The following is a 27349-nucleotide window of genomic DNA, read 5'->3' on the forward strand; positions in this document are numbered from 1 at the left end:
TTTTTATTATAAACTTTTATTTATTTATTTCACATCATCATTATCAGATATATATATAAAATGTATGATTCGCTCGTAATAGTATGAAAGTAAAAAAAAGAAGTAATGAGTTGGGTGTAAGAACAGGTGAGGCCAAAAAACCCATGGGCCTCATCATAGCAATGAAATCCATGATTTCATGTCTCCCCCATTCTTACCCATTGCTATACTTTAAATTAAAAAATTTTTTCTTAGATTTTATGGCATATTCGAATATTTGTTGTTGTTCTTGTTCTCTTTTTGTTCAAAAAAAAATTATGACTATAATCGGAGGGGATGATCGATCTTCTTCACAAAAATAAGGCACACGATTAAATTGCAACAAAAAAAAACTTAAGTTTGTTTAAAACTAAATAAATGAAGGTTTGGAGGTTTGGGATGGGGTATGTGACGGGCGGGCAGGTGGGGTAGATAATAGATATTGCATTTTAATTTATTAAAATTATACTATGGGATGGACAGACAGGAAGCTGGGAGGGGTCTCCTTAGTATTGCTACACATAACTACTATGTATATTGCTAAGAACATTGCTCGCTTGCTTTGACGTACAAAAATTATAAACTTAAATGAGACACGGTGAAGGATGATGACAAATTACACAAAACAATGTACTGGTAGTTTCTTCGTTATGGCTTTGTTGCATAGATTATTATTATTATTATTTCGAAAATTAGATTTTTATTATTTAAAAAAAAGTGATTTAAACCTATAACTGGGGGCGGCGAAAGCGAAGGAGAGCAGATGTCCTTTTTTAAGTAGGTATATGAGCTTTCTTCTCTCTCTCCCTCTCTTCTCTCCCGCCCCTGCCGTTTCCTTTAACATTGTATATAACGCTCAGCATTGGCCTTAATATTCTTGAAATGATGCGCAAGTTCATCCTGCAAAGGTATTAGATCATCTTGCAACTTCAGCAGTTGATCGTTCTTTTCTTTGTACGAATCCTGCATGAGTTTCAACTCGCGCAGTTGTTCCTTAGTCTCGACCGTGAGTTTGGAGGCCTTTTGCAGCAACCTCTTGGCACGATCGCGGGCATTTTCCGAACGTACAGCCCGATCGGTGAGTGTTTGATTGGCAACATTGGAGGCATTCTGCAATTTTCTGGCATCTTCGCGGGCACTCCTGGCCGACTCTTTCACCTTGTCTGCTTCGTTTTTCACATCCTTGGCATCAAGCTCATTCTTGAGTATGTTCTTTTGCAGACGTGCTACCTTTTTGGCCAGCTCTTCAACATGCTGAACTGTGGCATTGGCCGGAGCCTCGGCCTCCCCGGTTTCACTGTCGATTTGATCCAAATCCTGAGCAGCTAATTCAATGTTGCTCTTGGCTTGGGCAATTGCATCGCTTGCCTTTCCCTGGGCCTCATCGGCATCGTTGAGATTTTCCACAACCGTGTTGGCAGTTTGAAGGATATCGTTGGCCAGTTCCTTGGTCTTATTGGCAATGGCCTGCAAATCATTGACACGTTGCAAATCTTCGCGGGTACTGTAAATAATGGCTTCCACATTTTTCAGCGACAGAACGGCATCATTGATTTTACCACCCAGCATTTGAATTTCATTGGGATCCAATTTCAGATCCAAGTCTAATGTCTGTTGGGCCAAATCCTTTGATTCGCTGGGCAGGGCTGTTTCGTTGGACATGAATTCCATTAGATTGCCAATCATGTCTTCGCCACGTTTTATATTCAACAGGGTGCGGTTCAAATAACGTTCGGCATCTTCATGGGCACTCTTGGATTTTTGATAAGCTTCCGAGGCATTGACCTTGGCCTGGAACAGGGAACGTATGGTCTGATCAGCTTGATCTTTCTTTTCCTTGATTTCCTGCTCCGTGTCCTTGGCAACCTTAAGGGCCTTTTCGGTACGTGTCAAGGCACCACGTTCGCATGACAGACCACCACAGGAACCACAACCGGCACCACCACAGATATTATCACAAGGATCTCCCATGCGGTCGCACACGTCGTTATTCAATTCCGGTATCATGGCTGTTAGGCTGGACAATTCTCCGCGATACTGTTCGATAAGTTCATCATTGGTCTCCACTGCTGAGGATTCCTCCTTCATTTTATTGGCCAGCGTTTCAACACGTTTACAATTACGATCCGTGTTCGAGGCATATTCTTCGGCCTTCTTTTTAACCTCCGACAAATCTTGAACACGTTCATAGGCTGTGCGTGTTAGATTGAGGGCACCTTCTATGTTCGACTCCTGCAGTTGGATACCATGCTCCTTCAATTCCTTGGAAAGTTTCTTTACCAATTCGGATTGGTTCTGCAAAGCCTCAACCTCAACAGCTGACAAACTGAGGGACGAGTAAATATCTTCCAAATTGCCTTCAGTATCCAAGAGCTTTTGATGGGCTTCACCTAGTTTATGTTTCATTTCAGCTACTTCCTTGTCCAAACTGTCAATATCCTTCAAACTGACCGACGTGTTTTGCAAAAGGTCACGGATGTGTTGTAGTTTCTTGTCCAGCGTATTGAACTCAGATGTGTAGGCACCGGTTGCGCCAATCAATTTAATCTCACTGGCCCTGCGTATGGTCTCGCTGGTGGCCTCTTCCAATTCCTTCAAAATCAAATCCCAATTGTTGAAACATTCGCCACAAGGCATGCAGTGGGGTGATTCTCCCAAAAAGCCACGGGCACATTCGTTACATTTGTGGCCTCCAATACCCTCGTGGCAGACGCACTGTCCCGTCTCACGGTCGCACTGGAAGTCGGCCGAACCATAGGGATCACAGTCGCAAGGGTGACACTCTTTGTTGGGATTGCCATAGTAATTGGTCTGGCATTGGTTACAGGCGCGACCACCAAAACCTTCCCTACACTCACACTGGCCGTCGTAACGATTGCACTGCTCCGACAATGATCCAATGGGATCACATTCACAGGCCTCGCAACCCTCACCAGAGGCAATCTTCCAATGGTTGGGAGCACATTCATCACAACGTACACCCTCGACATTGGGCAGGCAGGGACATTGACCACTGACGCGATCACAGAATTGCACGGTGCTATTGGTGCCCAGGAAGTCACAGTCACAGGGTATACAATTCTGTTTCAAAGCATCTCCGAAGTAACCATCGCGACACAGCTCACAATGATCACCGGTCGTATCGTAGAGACATTTCAAGCATTTTCCGGTGTGTCGATCGCAATTACCAGTGTCGTAGATGTCAATGTTGTTGCCACAGTCACATTTCTGACAGGAGCCGCCAGGTACCTCGGGATCACCAAAGTAGTTGTCGGCACAAATATCACAACGTGGTCCATCATAACCATCCTGGCAATGACAGATCATGTTATTGTTACGCACATCCAATGAACAATCATCGGCATGGGCATTGCCACTGGCAATAGTGTCGGGACAGCGACAGGCACGGCAACCGATTTCACTGCCCAAATAGGGATTTCCGTAGTAACCATGCAAACAGGCATCACAGCCATAGCCAGTGGTGAAGTCGGCACAGTTCAAACATTGGCCAGTGCGAGCATCACATTGCTGGGCATGACCATTACATTCACAGGCTTGGCAGTTGGGGAAATTCCAGAAACCAGGCTGACACTGATCACATTCGCGGCCATAGGTATTGGGGTGGCAGGCACATTGACCCGTTAGAACATCACAATTGTTATCCTTGGCTCCAATGCTGTTACAATCACAAGCCTTGCATCCCTCGGGACCAAAACCATATGTGCCCGGAGCACACTGGTCACACTGACGTCCCACCACATTCGGTTTACATTGACAATAACCACCATGGGGATCACACTCCTTACTCAACGAACCAGTGGGATTGCAGTTACACATGCTGGCACCATCATAGATGACTGTGCTCACATAGTCCTCCAGTTCCTTGCAGCGCTCATCGGCAAAACTGCTATAGCGTATGTCATACAGCGATTGATTACAGCCCATTTGATAGTACTGGGTGCGGCGGGAATCGGCCACGGGTGAACCACGGAATATGCTGGTCAATTCTATTCTCGGAATCAGGGTCAGTGAATCAATCAAAATTGTCGAGGTGGGATTATCTTCGTTGTGGCGTCTCCTTTCGAAGTGGATTTTGAATTTATACATTTTGCCAGCTTCGAGGCACACCTCACGCAATGCAATCACCTGGCGCTCACGATCGGGCAAGACAAATGGCACACGCGACTCATAGACACTGGAACCCGGTGGCACAAGATCAGCACAATCTCCCACAGGATCCACCTCGTCGGGACGTACCAATGTTATGTAGGCATCTTCCCAGTCGCCGCGCGAAGTGGACTGATAACGTATGAGTACATCATAAGGCATGGAACGGGGTATATCATCAACAGTAATAACCAGCTCAGAGTTTTCGGGGACTCGAATGTATCCGATGCCCGTCCAATCGGGTAAGCGATCCGGTGTCTGGGGATAGGGTATTGTTGAACAATTGCCATTGCCGCTGGAATAGGAGACACAGTGTTGTGAACTTTCCGCTTCGTGGGTGATGTGCAATTGCGGTATAAAATAGTTCTGCTTGGGCTGGGCACATCTACGACCAGTCATATGTGGACGGCAGCGACACTGACCGGTAATTACATCGCAGAAGTTGTCATACGAACCACCAGCATCACAATCGCAAGGAGTACAACCGTCTTCGGACTCGGACAGACCATAGGTCTGGGCAGCACACTGATTACAATCTTTGCCGGTAACCAAACGTTTACATCTACACTCACCGGTGATCATGTCGCAACCGGAATTGTCCACGGTACCCAAAGTGTTGCAACTGCACGGCTCACAACCGTCAGGATTTTCGGCTATCAAGTTCCAGAAACCATCCTTACATGTGTCACAGCGTCTGCCCTTGACATTGGTCTTACAGTGGCAAGAACCAGCCTCCACATCAGGTGTATCGGGATCGGGTGAATCACAAATACCCTCATCCAACGAACCAATGGCATCACATTCGCAAGGTTTACAGACATAGGGGCTGCTGATGTCCTCATTGGGATCCCGATAGAAGAATGGCATACATTCCTCGCAATGCTGGCCCTGGGTGTTGTGCATACAATTATCGCAAACACCGCCCGAAACACGTCCCGACGCCTCGAACACGGCCTCATCGAAGTGACAGCTTACCGCATGGTCATGACATTCACATTTCTTACAGGCATTTGTCTGCTTGCCAAAGGCCGGTTTCCAGGGGAAATCATTGAAGAAGTCTTCACAGGTTTCACAATTTAGACCCTTGGTGTTGTGGGTACATTGACAACGGCCATGGACCATATCCGGTTCACTGGTATCCGAACCGTCCAAAGGCAAACACTGGGAAGCATGGCCATAGCAGGAGCAGGAACCTCTCACCACCATGTTGTTGATACCATAATAATACTTTTCCTCATTCTCCAGGCGATTGTCCAGCAAATTGTCACCCAACTTGTGGAGCTTCTTAAAGACCACACGCAGATTGGTTACCTTCAACATGTTTTGCACATGTGGAGCGTAGGGATCGGACACATTGATGTTCGGTGGCAAAACGCGGAAAATAACCTCACCATTACGAGAAGGCTCCACATTCGAATAACGTGATGTACAAACGACATCGGTAATGTTGCGCAACACCGTTGGTACCCCCGGAAATGAGTCGGCACAATCATAGGCAAAATAGCGATAAACATGCCATGTCTGGCCAAAATCAAATGAACGTTCAATGAACATGGCCGCAGGCCGGAAGGTGGTGAACGACATAATCAAGTGAGTGAAATGGAACTCAGCCTCCAAATCCAATTGTATGGATACGCCTTCACGACCGTTTTCCGATTGCCACCATGTCGGTATGTTGGTGCCGGGTTTGGTTTTATAAATAATTTGGCCAATGCGATGGTTCTTGTAGGGATCATTTCGTGTCTCCTCTCTGGTGTCGCAAAGGAAACATTTCTTGTCCTGCAAATGGGACAATATGCAGAAACGTTCGGGTGAGTTAAGACCACACGTTGAAGAGGCCGATAAACGGTGTTCACGACCAATGAGTAAATTGCCCGTGGCCGGGTAACAGGATGATCGTTCGCAGGGATGTGTTTTTATGAATTGTCTTGGAGGATTGCGGGGACGATCTCGTCTCCCGGCATGCTGGCCACTCGCTGTGTGAATCAAACACAGTACAGCTACCGCCAGCGCAAGAAATAGTCTACGATTGATAAGACGCGTTGTTGTTGTTGTTAGCTTGAAGCGGCTGCTAACAGCGCCGCTCCAACATATTTTCGTCATGTTGTGATGTTCCAACTCTCCACCTAATGATTTCGATTTTGTTCCCTGTTCTCTGTGTGAGAGAAAATTATGTGTGTGTGTGTGCGCGCAGACAACAATATCGTTTTTTATGAATGCCTGCTGGCCTGGTCGTTAAAATCTGGGGAGTGTGTGTGTAGTGTTCTTAGTTCATAAATTTCCGGTCGTAATCGTTTCGTTTGTACATAACACACACATGTGAACGGGCACGCACTAAAGAAGCGTCCTACTTTCGTTTCAAAGTCGGGCTTTTTTTCTTCTTACAATAACAACAATGGAGATAAGTTCAATTCTGCTGTGAGCAAGGAAGTCGCAACTTTTTTTTGGTTTTGTTTTGCAAAGACTTCCTTGTTTCCTCCGTTCTGCTTCAGTATGTCCTGTTGCTCAAAACATGTTTTTTTATAGTTCTGCACCTAAAAAGATGCAATCATTATTTAGAAGAACGAGTATTTAGTGATTGAATATGAACTTACTTTTATGTTTTGTGATAATTATTTGAAATTCGTTATGATTTAATTATTATTTTTGCGAATCTGAAAAAAATTGAAAAAAATATTATTTTTAATAGTCCAACATATTATTATTATTTTAAATATAAAAATGGGATAAAATTTTAAATGAAGATTTAAATCATTTATTTACATTCAATACAAAGAAAGCCATTGAAGGCCAATTACACATGTATTGGAAGATTAACTTAAAATAGTGCTTAAATATCATAGAATAGACAAATTTAAAAATTAACAATAATGAGAATGAGAATGACCCCCAGAGCCATATGAATATCATTTTCTTTCTCGAAAATCATGAACATAAATTTTGTGTTAAAGAAATCATAAGCTTGGTCATATATTTGCATTGGAAGTTTGAAAACCTTCGCCATGTTCTCGAAACGATTACAAAAAATTTACAAGAAAAAAATAGTTAGTTCGGCCTTGATATATACAAAGTCAAAATGTGGACCTATATCAAAAAAATGTTTGTAAGGCACTTAGCCCCTTAAACCCCCTTAAAAAAAATATCAGATGATTCCCTTAAAAAATTAGGAAAATACATCAGAATACCAAATATAGGCTGGTACAGTTATATGGGAGATATACCACAATGTGGATCTACAGGGTGTGCTGAAAAAACCACAAGTAGCTATCGTTAGAGCACTCCAGCATTTAAATGTGAATAAATTTTTTGTGTCTCGTGCCGATGGTCGCTCTCCGCTCGTATTACACGACTGTGGTATCAGAATAAATGCCGAATATTATAGCGAAAATATTCTGGAGGGTGTATTAATTCATTCATTAATAATTCATGCTTCATTTCCAACGCACAATGGCCACCAAAATCTCCGGATACCAATCCGTTGGATATTGTGTCTAGAGTATTTTGGAAAGCAAGGTTGTCACTGAAAAATACCAAAGTGTCGATCACCTCAAGCAAGCTCTTCGCCAGGAATGGGCCTAAATACCGCAGAACAACATTCGGGCAGCGTGTGACGTTTTCATTGGCCGTTTGGAGGCAATAATTGGTGCCAAAGGTGACCAATTCGAACAAATCTAAACTTATTCTAAAATTTGATGAAGTTTTTTTTATCTCACTCTGTAAATTAACTGTTTTTTGAAAAAAAAAAAAAAAAAATCCAGCATTTAAATGTGAATAAATTTTTTGTGTCTCGTGCCGATGGTCGCTCTCCGCTCGTATTACACGACTGTGGTATCAGAATAAATGCCGAATATTATAGCGAAAATATTCTGGAGGGTGTATTAATTCATTCATTAATAATTCATGCTTCATTTCCAACGCACAATGGCCACCAAAATCTCCGGATACCAATCCGTTGGATATTGTGTCTAGAGTATTTTGGAAAGCAAGGTTGTCACTGAAAAATACCAAAGTGTCGATCACCTCAAGCAAGCTCTTCGCCAGGAATGGGCCTAAATACCGCAGAACAACATTCGGGCAGCGTGTGACGTTTTCATTGGCCGTTTGGAGGCAATAATTGGTGCCAAAGGTGACCAATTCGAACAAATCTAAACTTATTCTAAAATTTGATGAAGTTTTTTTTATCTCACTCTGTAAATTAACTGTTTTTTGAAAAAAAAAAAAAAAAAAAAAAATCCTCGAAATGCTTAAAATGAGCGAGTACCGTCATACCAAATGCAAATGTCGGCACTCTATATCAATGTCTTCGGAAAATAGAGTGATTACAACAAATGGACGGACGTGGCTAAATCGGATTAGAATTCTACGCTGGTCTACAATTATTACTTCGATGAGTTACAAAAAGAATGACAAATTTAAGATACTCTCCAAGTTATGGTGGAGGGTATAATAATCTAATGCATTTCCTTAAGGAATACGGGTCCATCGTAAATACGAAAGAAAAGGAAAATCCTATCCTCCAAAAAAGAAATTGACATACATTTATCACACACACCTTTATTACAGGCCCATGAGAAAATCTTCAAACCGTCGATCCAATCTAGTTTCTGAAAAAATCTAGACAAGGAGTTACACCATCTCTATAATAACAACATGGCCACTGGTAGACGTTTCCTAGCATATCATGCTTCTCGTCGAAGAAATAGCTGTTTTAAAAATATTTTCTTTTTTGAGAAGGAAAAAATTAGAAAAAGTTATTAAGTAGTGCAGGATCCGCCATATGAAGTTTTATTAACTAGTACTGATTTCATGAGTTATAGCACTCAGCTCGTCACGATTTGACAGATAATTAATTAGTTTAATCCTTACGCTGAACGAATATGATTGTGTATTTTGCGACATTACTTTAAAAATAATGGTAATGTTGCCAAATGTGTAAAGATTTAAAAAGAAGAGAAGATCTGTCAGTTCCGCATGTAAACAAGAAAAATTGTTGCATTTGAGGCACATAAAACCCGCACGCGTGCATTGAAAAGCCGATGTACTTAGAACGAGTCACTGTTCGGTGCGGATTTTGGTCCAGAAGCATAATTAGGCCATTTTTCTTCGAAGTGGCCGGAAAGTTATCATGATTTTGGTCCAGAAGCATAATAAGGCCATTTTTCTTCGGAGTGGCCGGAAAGTTATCAGGTCAACTAAACTAATTTTAAAAAAAGAACAAAAATATTTTGCAACAACAAACGGTATCTCGAACAAGCATGCCAACACTGTTCTAATTTTTGTTCACTAAAGTTGAACAGATGGATAATCGGAACATTTGGTTCCCACAGGATGGCGTTACGTGCCAATCGGCCCAAGCTACACTAGATTTAAAAACAAGTAAAAAAGCTGTAAGTTCGGCCCGGCCAAACTTTGAATACCCTCCTCCACCATTTGCAACGAATTTGGCAATTTTCAAAAAAAAAAAATAACATCTGTTAAAAATTCTGTTAAAATCTTAAAAATACCGAATGTAGCCGTAATATTAGGGTCTATACAAAGGCGTGGACCTGCATAGGCAATTTTCTTCCATTACGAACTTTAAATACCAAATTTGAAACAATTCCGGTGAATAATGTCGCTAAAATCGTCACAATTCTGAAAATAGGGAGGTACCATTATATGGAGGCTATGCCAAAACGTGGACCTACATGGCCAATTTTTAATACCAAAAGTCCTGCAGACATAATATACATTTGAATAAAATTTTATCAATCTACTTCATTTCGTTCGGAAGCTAGAGTGATTTCCACAGACGGACGGACATCGCTAAATCGACATAGAATTTTATTCTGATCAGGAATATATATACTTTGTGGGATTTAAAATGTATATTTGGAGGTGTTACAAACGCAATGACAAAATTAAAAAAGTTATTTGACGGGCCCATCAAAACTCTATGCATGGCAGGTCTGTAGTAAACCTGTACGTCATTTTTCTCGTCATTTATTCACTTTTATTAGTTTTAATTGCAATATCTTTGACTTGTTATGTTTGGTTTATGTCATTTGTTTCGATTTTTTGTTTCTGTTGTCCTTGGCCCAGCTCGATACTGGTCCTGTTTTGAAATCTACAACCAACTGTCGTTGCAAGTCCTTTGTGTATAAGTATGTTAATTGTACATTATTTATTTTTTATCTGTAATTCTGTATCTGTAATTCGAAAAAAATCCACAGCGTTTAAGAAGCTCGTCTATTTCATTTATTCATTTAAATAATTTTAATTATTAAATTCCACATTCACACACACACAGCACAACTGTTCAAAATTCCATTAAATTTCAATTTTAAAATATTTTTTTTATGTAAAATCTCTAGTTTTTTTTCTGGTTCTATTTGATAAAGTGAAAGTATTCAGAACACATTTCTTTTTCGAATTTCCGCCATTTCTGAGATTAGGGAGTATTGAAACCACCACAAGCCAGTCAGTCATTCATTTTCGCCTTCTTATCAGTGATATTTGTTCTACACTCTCCATGTTAGTTACTTGAAAGCATTTCCTTTCTTATTTCACTATGAATGGATGGATGGATTTTGTTTTTTTGTATTTGTTGTAATAACACAAACATATTTTAGAATTCATTCATATTTCATATTTTTCTGTGATAATCTAGAAAAACACACACACGCAAACACCAACACATGTAAAAACGGATCACAAGACTCTGCTCTGAGCTCTGATATATACCGGTAATATTTGGTTTTATATCCAAATTGGATTATGGGTTTTTATCCGTCGTCTTCGCTCGTTGTTGCCTGACGTTTTCCTTTATTTGGCTTTTCCACTATTCTCGTTTATCCGCAATGAACCGAACCCGACCACAATCTCTTTTCGACTGGCTGGACGTCGTCCATATAATTTCGAAAATTCCACACAAAGCTAATGATGAAGTCGGTCGGTGGTCGTCGTTCGTTGCAAGCAAAGCAGCAGCAGGCAGCGACAGAAGCCAAGTACTGAGGCATGTTTTGAAGAACAAGAAGGCGATAAAAGAAAGAGTTCTCCTCTTGGGGTTTTGAGACACGACGACAGCCTTATAGTTTTTAAGAAAATATGCTTCTTCGTTAGTTTCGTTTTATCAGTTGGCGTTCTTAAACAAATACAACGACATGTGGACTCATTAATTCGTTTTTTTTTTTCGAAATTTAAACACAAGTAAATCCTTATCAGCATCTCAAGATGAAACAAAAAATTCATTATTATGCTGCTTAAGAAGATGTAGGGGTTGTGTTGTTATTGTAGTTATGTTGGAATACTGGATCTCAATTTAAGAATTTATTTTTAGGGTTTTTGCAAAAAAAAAATGTAATTTAAATTAGATCTTTTCCTCGGCAGTAATGAAAAAACGAACGCTCCCAAAAATTTCAACTGCCTTTGCTGGTACTTTGACATTTTCGATGACCCTTTCTCTTCATAATTTTTAATTTTTTATTTTAGTTTACTTTCGTTTTCTTCAAGAGATAAGAGTTCATTCACTGATTAGGAATCATAATGAAATATTGATTTTGAAGAGGCAAGTGTGTGACTTTTAGAGATTGGGGGATAGACCAAAAGACATGCATGGGGTTTTCTTGTTTCGAACGAAAAAAACTCACAAATTACATCAAAATACTCTGAAAACTAAACTGAAAACTATCCCAAAATCTGAAAAAGTAAAAGAAATGAGTTTAGTTTACAAAATTGTCTGTTTCGAATGTTGATCGTTTTCTTGAAATCACAACACAATTCCAATTTCCATGGTAGGACATAGCATTAGGTTTGTGTTCTTCAAATTTAATCAATCTGCTTTATTTAGTAATTATTGTACCATGTGGAAAACGTTCATTAGGCACTTGGATTTTGTTCTTCTATTTTATTTTTCCTTAGGAAAGGAAAGAAATTTGGGTTTCCTGATAGACATCTAGAATTGAACTTATGATAACCTCAGCCATATGGCTGGATAAGATATACAGGGTGAGATGAAAAAACTGCAACCAACTTCAGACTGCATTCATTGCTAAGCTACTCGTCCGACAGCTGTTAATATTATTCCAGGGACAGCTCATTATATTGTTTACAAGCGTACAAAAGCATTTTGGTGAGAATTTTCCAGAAAAAGAGTTATTCGTGATGGAATTCAAGCGTAATAGTGCGATTTCTTTATATTTGGCTTGAAAACCACAAGTGGCTATCGTTAGAGCAATCCAGAATAAATATTTTGTCTCGTACCATCGCTCGTTACCGTGATACTGGTAGCGTAGCTCGACATCAAGGAAGTGGACGGATGAAAACAGCAACATCAGAAGAAATGGTTCGAAAAGTAAAGAAGCGACTTGATCGAAACCCGTGTAGCAGTGGCCGAAAAATGGCTCGTAAGCTCAATTTATCGCATTCGGCAAATATTGAAAAATATGTTCGGTGTAAAACCATTGAAATTCCAAAAAGTGCAAGAACTTACACCGCAACAGAAAGAAAATAGACTCAAAAGAGCTATAGAGTTGTTGCCTCGCTTGGCCGAAAGTGATAAACTGCCGAATTTGGTTTTCTCCGATGAGAAAACATGCGTTATTTAGCAGTTTGTAAACAAACAAAATGATCGTGTTTACTTGCCAAAGAGGTAAGCTGAAAATGTGCACCTTCGGTTAGCCACCAGAACTCAAGCGCCGGCCATGGTGATGGTGTGGGCCGCCATAACAGCCGATGGTCGCTCTCCGCTCGTATTAATCGACCGTGGCATCAGAATAAATGCCGAATATTATGGCGAAAATATTCTGGAGGGTGTATTAAAGCCTTGGGCACTCAAACATTTTTGCCGAAGACCTTGGACATTCCAACAGGACTAAGCATCATCGCATTTAGCACGCGCCAACCAAGAATGGTTACAAAATGAGGTTCCTCGCTTTATTTCCAGCGTAAAATGGTCACCAAAATCTCCGGATACCAATCCGTTGGATATTGTGTCTAGAGTATTTTGGAAAGCAAGGTGTTGGTACTGAAAAATACCAAAGTGTCGATCACCTCGCCGGGAATGGGCCAAAACACCACAGAGCAACATTCGGGCAGCGTGTGACGGCATCATTGGCCCTTTGAAGGCCATTATTCGTTCCAAAGGTATCCAATTTGAACAAATCTAAACTTATTCTAAAATTTGGTGATATTTTCGACATTTTTTGCTTTCATTCAATAAAATTTAAAAAAAATGTAAAAATTATGGCGTTTGACTTTGTTGCAGTTTTTTTTATCTCACTCTGTAAAGCACTGGAAGTAGTCGATATAGTCTAAATCTGATAGGTCAGTCTTAGATCACATACGAATTGATCAATATTGTCCAACTGCTTCAAAACCTCCTCCATAAGGGTCAACGGTTTGAATAATCATAACTCAAGGCTGAGGGTATACGTCTGTCGGAAAAACCGACTGATACTATTTTACTTGTTTTGGGAACATTTTGACCGTCCTGCACTTGCACATTTACTTTCCGCAACAACTAAATGCAAAAAAGTGCATTCTTTTGGCATTATTAAACTAGATGAAAAATGAGCTCATCCCCATCCTAGACTAAATGTTTTATTAACTAATTGTGTAAATTGGCTTGGTAATCATCATCAGAGTGTTATGGAGCGTGTTTGTTTATGTTTGATATTGAGCCATGAAAATTAAATACAAAAAAATTATAATATTAAACAAAATATGACTGACTGCAGTGCAGCAAATGTTCTGAACTTGTCCGCGTTAATGTGGGTTATTATTATGAGCATAACACAGAGTATATAGGTGTCTTTTAGTGAGGAATTTTTTTTATTGGAGGGTTCTAAACAAGGTTAAAATCAATGGAGTACATATATAGAATAACTTCTTTTCTATATTTTTAGTTTTAATAATTAATATTTATACCCTATATGGGAGAGGTACCAGAAGAAATGGTCCCATATCTACCATCTTTAGACACAGATCTTGCGTTGATTGAGATCTGTCAAGTCTGAATGGAATCTAATCTTAATTTGGTATTTTATGAGCTTTATGAAAATTCAAAAATTTGTCCCTTTGTGTGGGAGGTACCAGAAGGAGTGACCGCTATGTTCCATCTTCACACCAGACCTTGCATTAATAAATATATAGTGATGTGTGTAATTTGAAGACAATCGGACACTTACATCTCATTTTATTTATAAGAGATATAATTATTAAAAATGTTGGCCCTTTGTGGGGGAGGTACTTGATGGAGTGGACCAATATTGTCCATTTTCGCACCTGACCTAGCACTGATACAAATATTAGGATTTGCAAAGTTGGAGCAAAATCGGATTATCCTTTCTGTGCAGTAAATTATTTTCTTTGAAAATGTGGACATTTTGTGGGGGAGGTACCAGAAGGAGTGGACCGATATTATCTTCATCTCTATCTTCACAACAGATCTTGTAATGGTAAAAATATTGCGATGTGTGAAATCTGATAAGAATCGGATGCGTAATTCAAATTTAATGAGCTTTTGGGTTATTCCAAATGTTGCTCCCTTTTGTGGGGAAGGTACCATCCTCAAACCAGATCTTGTGTTTGTAAAAATATTGCCATGTGCCAGGATTGAGGAGAATCAGATGCATATTTCGCATTTTGTGTGCCTTTTGGTTATTCCAAATAGTGACCATGTGTGGTCCACCCACTATATCCCATCTTCTCACCTGAGCTTGTGTTGATAGAAATATTGGGATTTGCAAAATTTGAAGACAATCGGGCTCTGAAAATTTTATAAAAGTTATGTTTATTCAAAAATTTGACCATTTGTGGGGGAGGGAGATACTAAAAATATTAGCATTTGCAAATTTTTAACAAAATCGGAGGATGGCTTCCCTTTGGATTAGATAAATTATTGTCTTTGGAAATTTTGATTTTTTTTTTGGGGAAGGATTGGACCGATATTGCCCACCTCCAAATTCGATCTAATATTGGTAATACCACAACGTACCAAGTTTGGACAAAATCGGATATTTCGTTCGAGAGTTATTATGGGCACTAGCCAGAAAGATTGACAGATGGACACCGCTAGGTCGACTCGAAATGTTCTGAAACGCATTTCGTCCTCTGTAGCCATTTGGCTGAGGATATAAACATGTGTTTGTGAATTAAGGACTATCTATAAATTTCGAAACATTCAAAATTGGAAAGAAAAAGTTGGGAGTATTTGGAAATGTACTCCAACTTCGGTCGATGGGACAAATTTCCTGAATCGAGCCGCATAAGTAACTACTACATTTCCTATCCCCTCCCAACTGATTGTTTTTCAGTGTTTATCGGAAAGAATAATTAAACTTAGATCCTGCCTTTTAAAGATTTATTTTATTTTGCAGCCAATAATTTTTAACATCGGCCTATCCGGGGCCTAAGAACGCGAAACAAAAAGCTATTTAAATCATTCTGACTAAATTATGTGTTCTTAAGTTTTGAACTCCAACGCCCTAATTATCCGTGGCCCTCGACTTTTCAGACCATGTGTTTTGTGTATGTTTGTATGTAAATTGATTTTGGTCAACTCGTGTGTTTATATTGTGGTTGTTTCTTCATATGTTCCAAATGTGATTGTCCAGTCTAGAATTTCCACTAAAACAATGTTTGGGATATTAAACAGAATGGTGTGGCGGGCGTTGTATTATTTTGTTGTGTGTGGTCGTCCGACGATCTTCGGCGTCAGTAATGTTATTTTTTAAAACGTTTCTTTGTGAGTTTTGATTATTTTTCGAAAAAATTTCATTCCGTTCATCTACAGCCACAAGCAACAAAAAACAGTGTAGCCCAACGAGACACAGACTCCCAAAACAGAAAATCAATTAAAAAATTATGGACTTTGATGTTTGTTTACACAAAGACACAAGAAGTAAACAGAGATATTTTTTTGGTTTCTTTTATCCGGGAACACACTTTTCATAGTGGAATGGTCATGATGTTCCCTTTTGCAACGCAAGATGCATAGGAATCTTTAAAAGACAAAAGATAAGATTTCCAGTGGTATTTTAAGGATCCTTATTAACAGCTGGAAAAGTTATTTTTTTTGTGAAAAATTTCCAAATCTATTTAATATTAATCATTGCCACCCTACCCACTTTATGGAAGTAAACACAAATGTCTTTATATCTACATATGTGTGTATGTTTTTGTAGATAGATGAGTAAATAATACAAGCATAGCTGAAAAAAGCCAATGCAAATATTTGCCAAACAAATGAGATAGACTTTTTTTAACCATTGCGCCACCTTAGCATGGAGCGTAAAGTCGTTTTGTCATATTCTGTTGGTAATATATAAAAAATAAAAAGGTCGGTAGAACATTTTGAATTCTCACATTCGTGTGGCAAAAAAAAAATTTGAAAGGTAGGCAGGTCACTTCGGATGTTAGAAATTATTATTAAAAATCGGCTTTTGAAACTCTTCCAAGTATGTAATGTTGTAGACCAAATTATGTACTTTTTAAGTCATCAGTCATGACTAGACCGCTGTATTTTATGTAACCCAAATTTTTGTTCCGACTGGGGACAAAATTTCGAAACCATTATTCTGAAACCTGGACCCATAATTTCCATTAGACACTTATACCCTCTGTAACCAGGTTATACATATGGTGAAAATCTTCCAGTAATCGTTTGCTAAACTTAAGCATTTTTAGATCGCCAATAAAGAAATTGTCGAGATTTGAAGAAAAATTTGCTCCTGGCTATAAAACACTCGAGAAATTAGTTGTCTTATCCCAACGTGTTAAAAAAAGTCCAGGTTTATTCATTCCTCGTCGTTTTTGGTATTGACAACACCACAAAAGTCATTACACCATATCTACAGGGTGAGATGAAAAAACTGTAACCAACTTCAGCTGTTAAAATTATTCCAGTGACAGCTCATTATATTGTTTACAAGCACACAAAAGCATTTTGGTGAGCATTTCCCGGAAAAAAGTTATTCGTGATGGAATTCAAGCGTGATAGTGTGATTTCTTTATATTTGGCTGGATAAGTGGCTATCGTTAGAGCACCCCAGCATTTAAATGTGAATAAATCGTTTGTGTCTCGTACCATCGCTCTTTACCGTGATACTGATAGCGTAGCCCGACGTCAGGGAAGTAGACGGAAGAAAACAGTAACATCAGCAGAAATGGTTCGAAAAATTAAGAAGCGACTTGATCGAAACCAGTGGCCGGAAATTGTCTCGTGAGCTGAAAATATCGCAATTCGCAATTCCATTCGGCAAAATATTGAAAAAAAAGTTCGGGGTAAAGCCATTGGAATTCCATAAAGTGCAAGAACTTAAACTGCAACAGAAAGAAATTAGACTCAAAAGAGCTAAAGAGTTGCTTCGCTCGGCCGAAAATGGTGAACTGCCGAATTTGGTATTCTCCGATGAGAAAGTATTCCTTGTCCAGCAGTTTGTAAACCAACAAAATGACCCAAGAGGTCAGCTGAAAATGTGCACCTTCGGTTGGGCACCAGAACACGAGCGCCGGCCATGGCGATGGTGTGGGCCGCCATAACAGCCGATGGTCGCTCTCCGCTCGTATTAATCGACATTCAGAATAAATGCCGAATATTATCGCAAAAATATTGTGGACGGTGTATTAAAGCCTTGGGCACGCAAACATTTTGCCTCAGACCTTGGGCATTCCAACAGGACTCAGCATCAACGCACTCAGAACGCGCCACCAAGAATGGTTACAAAATGAGGTTCCTCGCTTCATTTCCAGCGCACAATGGGCACCAATATCTCCGGATACCGATCCGTTGGACTATTGTGTCCGGAGTATTTTAATGAAATTAAATGAAAGCAAGTTTGGCACTAAAAAATACCTAAGTGTCGATCACCTCAAGCAAGCGCTTCGCCGGGAATGGGTCAAAATACCGCAGAGCAAAATTCGGGCAGAGTGTGGTTTCATCGGCCGTTTGAAGACCATGCTTTCATTCAATAAAATTAAAAAAAATGTAAACATTATGGCGTTTGACTTTTTTGCCGTTTTTTTATCTCACCCTGTATACCCTCCGTAACCAGGTTATACATATGGCGAGAATCTTGCAGTAACTGTTTGCTAAAGTTAAGCATTTTTAAAATGCCAATAAAGAAATTGTCGAGATTGTGGAGAAATTAGTAGGGAGAAATTAGTAATGTGCAGAGTTAAACCCATGCTCCTGGCTCTGCTACAATCGACAATTTGGTTGTCTTAGCCCAAAGTCCAGGTGGGATAATAAGTTACGTTTTGTGGACGCTTCCCCATCTCTACCGCAGCTAGTGGGAGCTAGTGGAATTTAATGGTTTGTGGCCGCCATATAGCGAAAAGGCCACTGCCTAAGGTTCTTCAACGACTTCCATCGACATAGAATTTTGGGTTCACGGGGCTCGCAACAAAGATACTGGAAGAAACGTATTCAGATCAACCGTACAGTGGTCTCGCGATCCTTCTCTTAAAAAATTGTAGATGATTAAAATGTATGTGTTTGTAATAATACCTATTTTTACAGGATCATATATTTCAATTTCAAATTGGATGGAATAGAATATCAACATTGCAGATGTCCTGTATCATTTGACAAGAGACACAAACTCTTGGGTAACCACCAAACAATATATTTTTTATCAAATTTCCATACCTACTTAAGTTTCAGTCAAATCTCCAGGAATTCTCAACCATCAGCAAATCTGTTTGCAGTAACAGACATGTCTGCTGTGGGAGTTTTTAGTGCATCACATCTTTTTATTTTTAATGAAAAATAATAATGAACTCTGCATTCTTATATTCACAAGAAAGAAAAAAAAACGAAACCCAAATCATGTGAATATCCACGTTTCATTTCAAAAAAAAGCAACAGCAAAATTGTTTTTGTAGTTTCCTGTTGGTTTCGTTTCATTCGAAGGCAAAAAAAAAACACGATACTCTAGTAGCTGGCTCGGTGTTGGTCCATTCGAACATTAGAAACGAAAACATGTGTTTTTTTCATTTTCGAATTAGAAATATGTACATGAAGACGATGTGGATGGATGTAAGTAAAAAAAAAAAAATGGAAATGGAAGATGAGATCAGCAGCGTAAATTCTGAAAAGCCATAATAATGAGACAAATGCATTATGTACTGGTGGTGCAGGACAGACAATGGATGCATGTAGATGGAAAAAATGTGCAGAGTATAACATAAATAAATCTTGGATTTGCCATTCATCCGCTGCTATTTTTGAAACAACAAACAAGGCGAAATGAGAATAATTGTTTTAGTCGGTCACAATTAAAGTGTTTGAGACTCAAGTTCATTTAATGAATTAAATAATAAAATGACCAAAGGATGGGTAGAGGGAGGAGAGTGAATGGAAGTGTGGAGTGTGTGAAGTGAAGAGTTCGTCGTATGCAAATAATAACGAACGACAATATTTGGTTTATGCCATTTTTAGAATCTCACGCAGCAACTCTCAATCAATAGCTAATAAACGAATGAATGAATGAATGACTGGAGATGGTAGGATGGCGATGCCGAAGATGGAGAGAAATAAACAAACATTGTTAAGTAATTTTGCATACCCTACACAACTATAGTACGGTATTATTTGTTAAGTGGCTTTGTGTAGCTGTATTGAACCTAAAACACATGTTGATAAAATCAGTTTTTGGAAAGCTATAAATAATTTTGATTTTCTAAGGAAAATTATTGAATATTTTTGAAATCTTGTTCAGGTAGAGCGAAAGCATAACAAGTGGAGAAAGATGTAAATGTTTATAAGTGCGGCTGTAAGATTTAGAAGATTTTCCAAAAGAATTTTAGTTTTATTTAATTCTTTGGTTCCTCATAGAAGTTATTTTTAAAATAACTTCTGGGGAGAATATCCCAGACAAAAAACAAGGGGATTGATGAGGATTGGAAGCTCTTTCCGAAACCTAGGTATTTCCCGCCTTACCCCCTGGTAAACATTACCATCGTTCTCCACTAATAAAGAAACGTTGTTTTTTTTAACAACAATAAAGGGATAAGTCTGACCACTTTGTAACAACAAAATACTATGGTATCCCGAAGAAGCAAGCCAACACTGTTTTAGTTTTGAAATCGAGAGCTCGTGTTTTATAACTCACTGTCAAACATCTACATAGAACATCTTCTTTCTCTCTAAAAAGGATAAGCACAATGGGCCAGTAGGTTTCCGAGTGGAGTGAAGTTTTTAGACAACCACACATCCTTTAACCTAACGTAACCTTGGTCCATAATTTAACCATGAATCGTCTTACCAACGAATAACGCTTGGAAATCATTGAATTTTATTTTAACAAGTAAAAAAGTATCAGTCGTTTTGCCGACAGATGTATTCCCTCAGGCAATTTTCGGTTCGCAGACATATATCATCTTCACAACAGATCTTGTGTGAGCAAATATATTGGGATGTGTGAATTTTGAAGAGATTTGGATGTTTATTCCGAGTTCTTTGAGCGTGTTGTTTTTTAAAATCTTGAACCGTATGTGGAGAAGGTACCATTAGAAATGGTTCGATCTCTACCATCTTTATAACAGATCTTGTGTTGATGAAAATATTGAGATGTGCCAAGTCTGAATGGAATCGAATGTTATTTTAACCTTTTATGAGGTTCATGATTATTCAAAATTTTGAGCCTTTGCGGGGGAGGCACCAGAAAAAATGGACCGATATATTCCATCTTCACGGCAGGTCTTGTGTTAGTAGAAATAATGGGATGTGTGAAATATAAAGAGAACCTTATGCTTATTTCGGATTCAATAAACGTTTTGGTTATTCAAAACTTTGACCCTTCTTGGGGGAGATACCAGAAGGAATGGTCCGATCTCTACCGTATGTATAACAGATCCTATTTTTATAGAAATATTCAGATGTGCCTAAATGACTAAAGTCTAAATGGAATTGGATGTTATTTTTCGCGTTTTATGAGCTTAATGGATACCTTTTGTGGGGGAGGTACCAGAAGGTGTAGACCCACCATATAGTACATTTTAACATCAGATATTGGGTTTATAAAAATTAATTTCAACCTTTTGTGGGAGAGGTACCAGAAGGAGTGGACCGATATATTCTATCTTAACACCAGGTTTAATAAAAATATTGCGATGTGTGAAATTTTAAGACAATCGGACTCTTACAACAAATTTTATAAGAGTTGTAATTATTTAAATGTTGACCCTTTGTGGGGGAGGCATTTGATGGAGTAGACCGATATTGCACATTTTCGCACCTGACCTAGCACTGACACAAATATAAGCATTTGCAATGTTGGACCAAAATCGGATAATCCTTAATCTTTCTATGCAGAAACAAATTTTCAAAAACAAAAAAAATATTTTTCAAAAATTTCAAAATTTCGACCTTGTGTGTGGGGGGGGGGGGGGGGGACCAGAAGGATGGACCACCCTAACACCAGACATTGGGTTAATAAAAATATTTTCATGTGTGAAATTTGAAGACAATCGGACTCTTACATCAATCACATTTTATAAGAGTTGTAATTATTCAAAATTTTGAGCCTTTGTGAAAATTTCGATCTTTTGTGGGGGAGGTACCAAAAGTAGTGAACCCATGTTGTCCATCTCCGAACTCGATCTAAATTTGACAAAAATATTACGATGTACCAAGTTTGGACCAAATCGGATACTCCCTTTGAAAGTTATTGTACGCACCATCCAGCCAGACAGACACCCCCAGATCCAGATCCAAAGAGACCTAGAATCTGAAACCGTTATTTCTATGAGACACGTTTTGGCCATTTCCAACGATATATACTTTCTGTAGCCATATTATGGCAATTATTACCTAATATTTGCCTTCCAAAAATCTCTGGTGGTAATTTCTAAGAACCAAATATTTCTTCTTTGCCAACAAAGTTGTGTGTAGAGCATCACAAAATCTGCTAAATCCATCATCATTGTTATCTCCTCGTTTTTTGTTGTTGCCGTTTATTATTTGTTTATTTTTTAATTTCTATGCACTGTTGCTGTTTGTTTGCTGGACCGCAGCAAAGAGTTGAGTTTTTTATGTCACAGCAGATAAACTGATGTCATTTTATCCACACGGACAAACACACACACACACACAACACATCATTCATATTTATTTTTTAGCAGTTTTGTATTGTTGCCGACAAGGAGGAGGTTGTGTTCTCGACTGGAATGATGGTGGATAACAATAATAAGTAGCCTTTGAATTCTTCTTAGTTCCAGTTGCAGAATGAATTGAATTACTAATCCAAAACAAAAAATGGCAAAAAATGTAAAAGAGACAAACAGACAGACTGTGAAAAAAACGAATTAAACTTGAAGTTTATACTGGGCTAAATTTTATGCTCTGCTTAGCAATGCAGTTTGTTGCCTTTTGTTGTTGGTTTTTGTTATTTTGTTTTGGCGGCTAAAGACAACCCACAGTAGATACCAGACAAATGTGCAAACAAAAAACAACACGTTCTCAGTTTTTAATTACAAAATTTTAATCTGATTTATTTCTATCCAAAAAACAAAAGTGAGGCGACAAATATTTTCAAAGACTTATTAACCCAGACTTGGAAAACTTTTGTGGAAGTATATCGGATAACTACTGGACGCGTCTATGGGTTTGGATAGTGAAAGTCCCCAAGACTTAGTGGGTAGATGTGGGCAAATTCTACGCGGCCCTACGAGGAGAGTGCAAACTTTTATGTCATTAACTAACCAAAAATGTGTATTACCCCTCACCCAAGTGAGACTTGCGACTACATAACTCTCGGTATTTATCGGATATTAAAACAGAGCTTTGGTTAAACTTGGCTCCGGATGCCTAGGATGTTTTTTTTCTTAAGGTATAAGGAAGAAGGGGCCGTGAACAGTACGTAGCCCTTATCAAACTAACCAAGAACAGGTATTGTCACTGACCTAAGTGGGACTTGCAAATACATGACGATCAGTGATAATGGCCCACTGTCAAGTACCAAACATAATAATACGAAGCTTTTGGGAAACTTTTCCCTGACAGTCCTTTGTACCTGACGACGAGAAGGATGAATGAATTGCAGTTCCATTGATGAATGTGTGTGTGCGCTATTAAGTTATTTAACCTTTAAAAACCAGAAAATCCAAGTCGATAGAAGGCATAAAGGTGTATAAGAGCCAAATAGGTTAGCATTTTGGTTTAAGGATGCACAGCTACACGGAGAAGTCGGCAACTGCTTCACTCCTAGACATTTAGTATATTGTGTTCATCTAAGGAAGAATCAAGGTGTTGGTGATAGGGTAGAAGATATAGCAGCGAGAATGATAAGGAAGGGTTCATAGAGAGAAGTATAGTTAGAAGGCTGGTCTGCCCAGTCCGGGGATGTTTTTGGCAAAGATAAAGGGATATATGTTTTTATCTTCCACCAACCAAATAGTCTACGTCTCTGTTTCGATTTACAACTTGCTTTATCTAAATATTTCTCTTTACCGGAAACCTGTGATGAAGTTGTAATTTATCGAAGTTTATGATTTCGCATAAAATTGGACATAAATGTTCGATTTCTCTCAAATTTTGCGAATACCAATATTTTTATCTGAATTAGAAGAAGTATGAAAATGCAATACTTCGGTCCGCCATATCTGTTACCTTACGCATATTTCCACATTTTCTAAAAATATGCAAATATTTCACATAAAGTATAGGAAGTAGTCCCCATAGTCTAAATCTGGCACGTCGCAATGTTTATATTATATTTATTTATGCCCGATACGAAATGGACAATATTGGTCCATACCATCGAAACCTACTCCAAAGAGGGTCAACAATTTGAATAATTACAACTCAAAGCTGGGGGTATATATCGTCGGCAAAACCGACTGATCCAATTTTACTTGTTTCAATTAAGAATGGCACATTACTTCATCGCTTGGTCACGATGCTGTCCTAGTACTTTCAAGTTCTTCTATCAATTCGTCGTTTCTATTTATATGTCGTCGGCAAAACCGACTGATCCTATTTTACTTGTTTCAATTAAGAATGGCAAATTACTTCAGTGCTTAATCACGATGCTGTCCTAGTACTTTCAAGTTCTTCTATCAATTCGTCTGTTCTAATGATTGCAAGAATCTCGGAATAAAAACGCTATAATTATCATTACATTCATGTGACTTCCCAATAAGTCAGAAGAGGGCCTTCATTTTTCAGCGTAAATAGCAAGACTGCCCAGAGACGACTCTCCATTACAGTATTAAAACTCCAGGGGACAAATTCTCTCATTCGATATCGGAAAAATTCAGTAGATACAACTATACACCGAATATGTAACCAACACAGGCACAGGCTCACATGACACGCTACACCTCTTTTACTGCCCAGCCAAACCTGCTCAACTCAACTCCAGTATCGTTGTGGATATAACCTGTTGAGGATACACATAGAAGCAGAACCAGATTGAGAGGAGTAGTAGGAGCTACCACAATGCAAGAATGTTGGCCCCAAAGTCTTAAGCTCTTTCAAAAGTACTTCCTGCAGAAGTAGTACGCCATGAGACAATGCCTTTTTCATCTACACGGTGTTTTCTTTTCGCGGGTCAACTTTTTATTCTCTCCACCAAGAATAAAAGAAAAACTTTAAAAATAAAAGTTTCAGAATTCAATATTCGAACGAGTTCCATTTCAAACTGGCAATGAAAGTGAAATCGGTTTGAGAAGAAATGTCGTCATATGTAAGCTTTACACGAAACGAGAACCTGCATTGACAAATATCTGCGTTTCAAAGACCACATTTAAAACAATTTCGTAGAAAATTGTGGATAAAATCAACAAAATACGGAGTATTGGATAGACATGGAACTGATGTGTAGACAATTGCCTGCTACAAGGGTCGACGTCTATTGTAAAAATTTTCAAATTTGGAAAAATTCTACTGAAAATTGTGACTAATTACTGAATTCTTAGAGGCACCGTTGTATGGAGCTATGGGAAAAAGTGGAACTATATTGGCAATGTTTTGCCACCGAACGTGTAAACCCATAACGAGCTTTAAATGCAGAATTTCAAACAACTCCATAAGAAAATGTGGCTTAAATTGTGAAAATACTGAATAAATTGAGTCGTATCGTATGGGGTTATACGATATGGTTTATTTACAAATTCAACCTAATACACAAATACGCAAAATTGTATTCGTTCGACAACCAGACTGACGGACTTCGTTAAATCGACTTAGAATTTTACGCTGATTAGGAATATATAATATCTATGGTAGTTATTAGAGGTGTTACAAAAATAATGACAAGTTAATATACCCTCCCTCCATAGGATGGTGTGTAATTTCCGAAGAAAATTAGTGTCCATATTGATGGAAAGAATCATTTCACAATGACGAAATTAAAACATACATCAGTCAAAATAACGACAGACAGCATTCTGTAAAATTGGAGAACTGTGGCAAACTTGCATCCCAAGAAGATCCAACGATCCCAAAGAGAGAGTGAGTTGCATGGTATTTCTTTGTGTTTTGTTGTCTTCTACCAAGAAGAAAAAAAAAAAGTATCTGAAACCATATGAACGAAGAAAATACAAAAGTGAAATAAAGAAAAGAAAAAGGAGATGCAGAGCTATGTGGAATAATCACAGAAATTTATTTTGCTTTTGCATCCATTCCACACTCTGTTGTTGTTTATCGCAGAAAACTTATTTTTCTTAAAACCAAATATCCTAAACACTTGAAACAGAAATCTTCATTTAAATACATTTTGTCCCACTTAAAAAGAGTTGGATAGGTATTTAAAATAAGTATTACAAAATATTGGTACTTACCACATGTGTCGAGAACAGACTACTCCTCCGTAGTGGCAATTGTCGCAGCAGCAGCAGCAATACAAAAATATTCATTCATTCCTTCGTCTGGTTTTGGTTTTGTTTTTGGGGGGCCCCCGTCACTGCTGTTGGTGGTTAGTAGGAAAAATGTGCAACAGACCATCAGCCAACAACTCACACACTTTTTTTTACTCTTTACAAAAGGAAAGACACTAGGCACAACATTACACCAAAAACAAAGTATTTGTATGTTCAATAATAAAAAGAACTACAACAACAGCAACAAAGCAACCACAACAATTTTTTGTTGTGTGCTGTTATCTTTTCAACCCAAAAGATATTTGTTTTTTGATTTATTTATATTTTCCACTTTATTTTCTTCTTTTTCTTATTGTTGTTGTTATTGTACTTTGTAACACAACTTCACACAGAAATTTGTTGTCTTGTTTAAGTTAAAACTCCGCCATCCGATGTAATGATCCAAACGTTTAACTCTCAACTAAAATCTGTAAGTGCCGCAAACCACACAAGTCACCGAAGCCAGCCAGCCACAGCTCCGAATGACTGACTTCGCTCGCTCACAAGACTTGTATACCTAAAAGATCCGTCGTTTGTTCTCTTCTCCCTACAGCACCGAGAGGTGGGAGAGAGTGAGGATCGTGAATTAAGGGGTATACCAACAAAAACACATGCCATAAGAAAAATTATCTGAAGCAGTGTTGCCGTTTCATAGGTATTTTTTCAAGGATTTTAAATTTGATAATTATTTAACAGAGGACTAAATATATGGAAAGTGTAGGACAACATAAAATTCAGCTGCTGATTTCAATTGGCTTTACAATGTGATTTTAGAAACACCGTTTTATAATATACTAAGCCAAAAAAGCGAGGATTACATTTATAATATGATCATTTAAATTCGATCAACCGAAATAGATTATTCAATACTTGCCAAAACGAAAACATTGTAGTTAAAATATTTAGAATATCCTTCACCATGAGGTAAAGAAAAACTTCTAGGATGAATATCCCCAGACAAAAACCAAGCGAACTGATGAGGATTTGTGGGTAAACTTTGACATTTTCCCACCTTATGCAAATCTCAAAGAAGTTATACAGAAGTTATGCATCAAAGTCAAACACCATAAATTTTACATTTCTTAAAATTTTATTGAATGAAAGCAACAATGTCGGAAATAGCATCAAATTTTAGAAAAACAATTAGATTTGTTCGAGTTGGTCACCTTTGGCACGAATTATGGTCTTCAAACAGCCAATGAAACCGTCACACGCTCTGCGGTATTTTGGCCCATTCCCGGCGAAGCGTTTGCTTGAGGTGATTGACACTTTGGTATTTTTTAGTGCCAACCTTGTTCAAAATACTCCAGACACAATAGTC

At 38.4% G+C, this 27349-nt stretch overlaps 1 protein-coding gene across 2 annotated transcripts; it reads right to left on the reverse strand.

Annotated features, from left to right (window-relative positions):
* On the reverse strand, window positions 1–26502 carry LOC101887411 (laminin subunit beta-1). Of its 2 annotated transcripts, none has more exons than XM_020038179.2 (3): window positions 25951–26502; window positions 6780–6839; window positions 1–6719 (listed from the first exon to the last, which is right to left on the reverse strand). In XM_020038179.2, exon 3 carries the CDS (start codon window positions 6286–6288, stop codon window positions 856–858), a length of 5433 nt encoding a protein of 1810 aa, XP_019893738.2. In that variant the 5' UTR covers window positions 6289–6719; window positions 6780–6839; window positions 25951–26502; the 3' UTR covers window positions 1–855. The 2 variants fall into 2 exon arrangements, with proteins under 2 accessions (XP_019893738.2, XP_005187521.2); XM_005187464.4 differs by lacking the exon at window positions 25951–26502 and adding an exon at window positions 10909–11063.
* Window positions 26503–27349: the final 847 nt, after the last annotated feature.

This window comes from Musca domestica, unplaced genomic scaffold (assembly GCF_030504385.1).
Source record: "Musca domestica strain aabys unplaced genomic scaffold, Musca_domestica.polishedcontigs.V.1.1 19, whole genome shotgun sequence".
NCBI classification, from domain to species: domain Eukaryota; kingdom Metazoa; phylum Arthropoda; class Insecta; order Diptera; family Muscidae; genus Musca; species Musca domestica.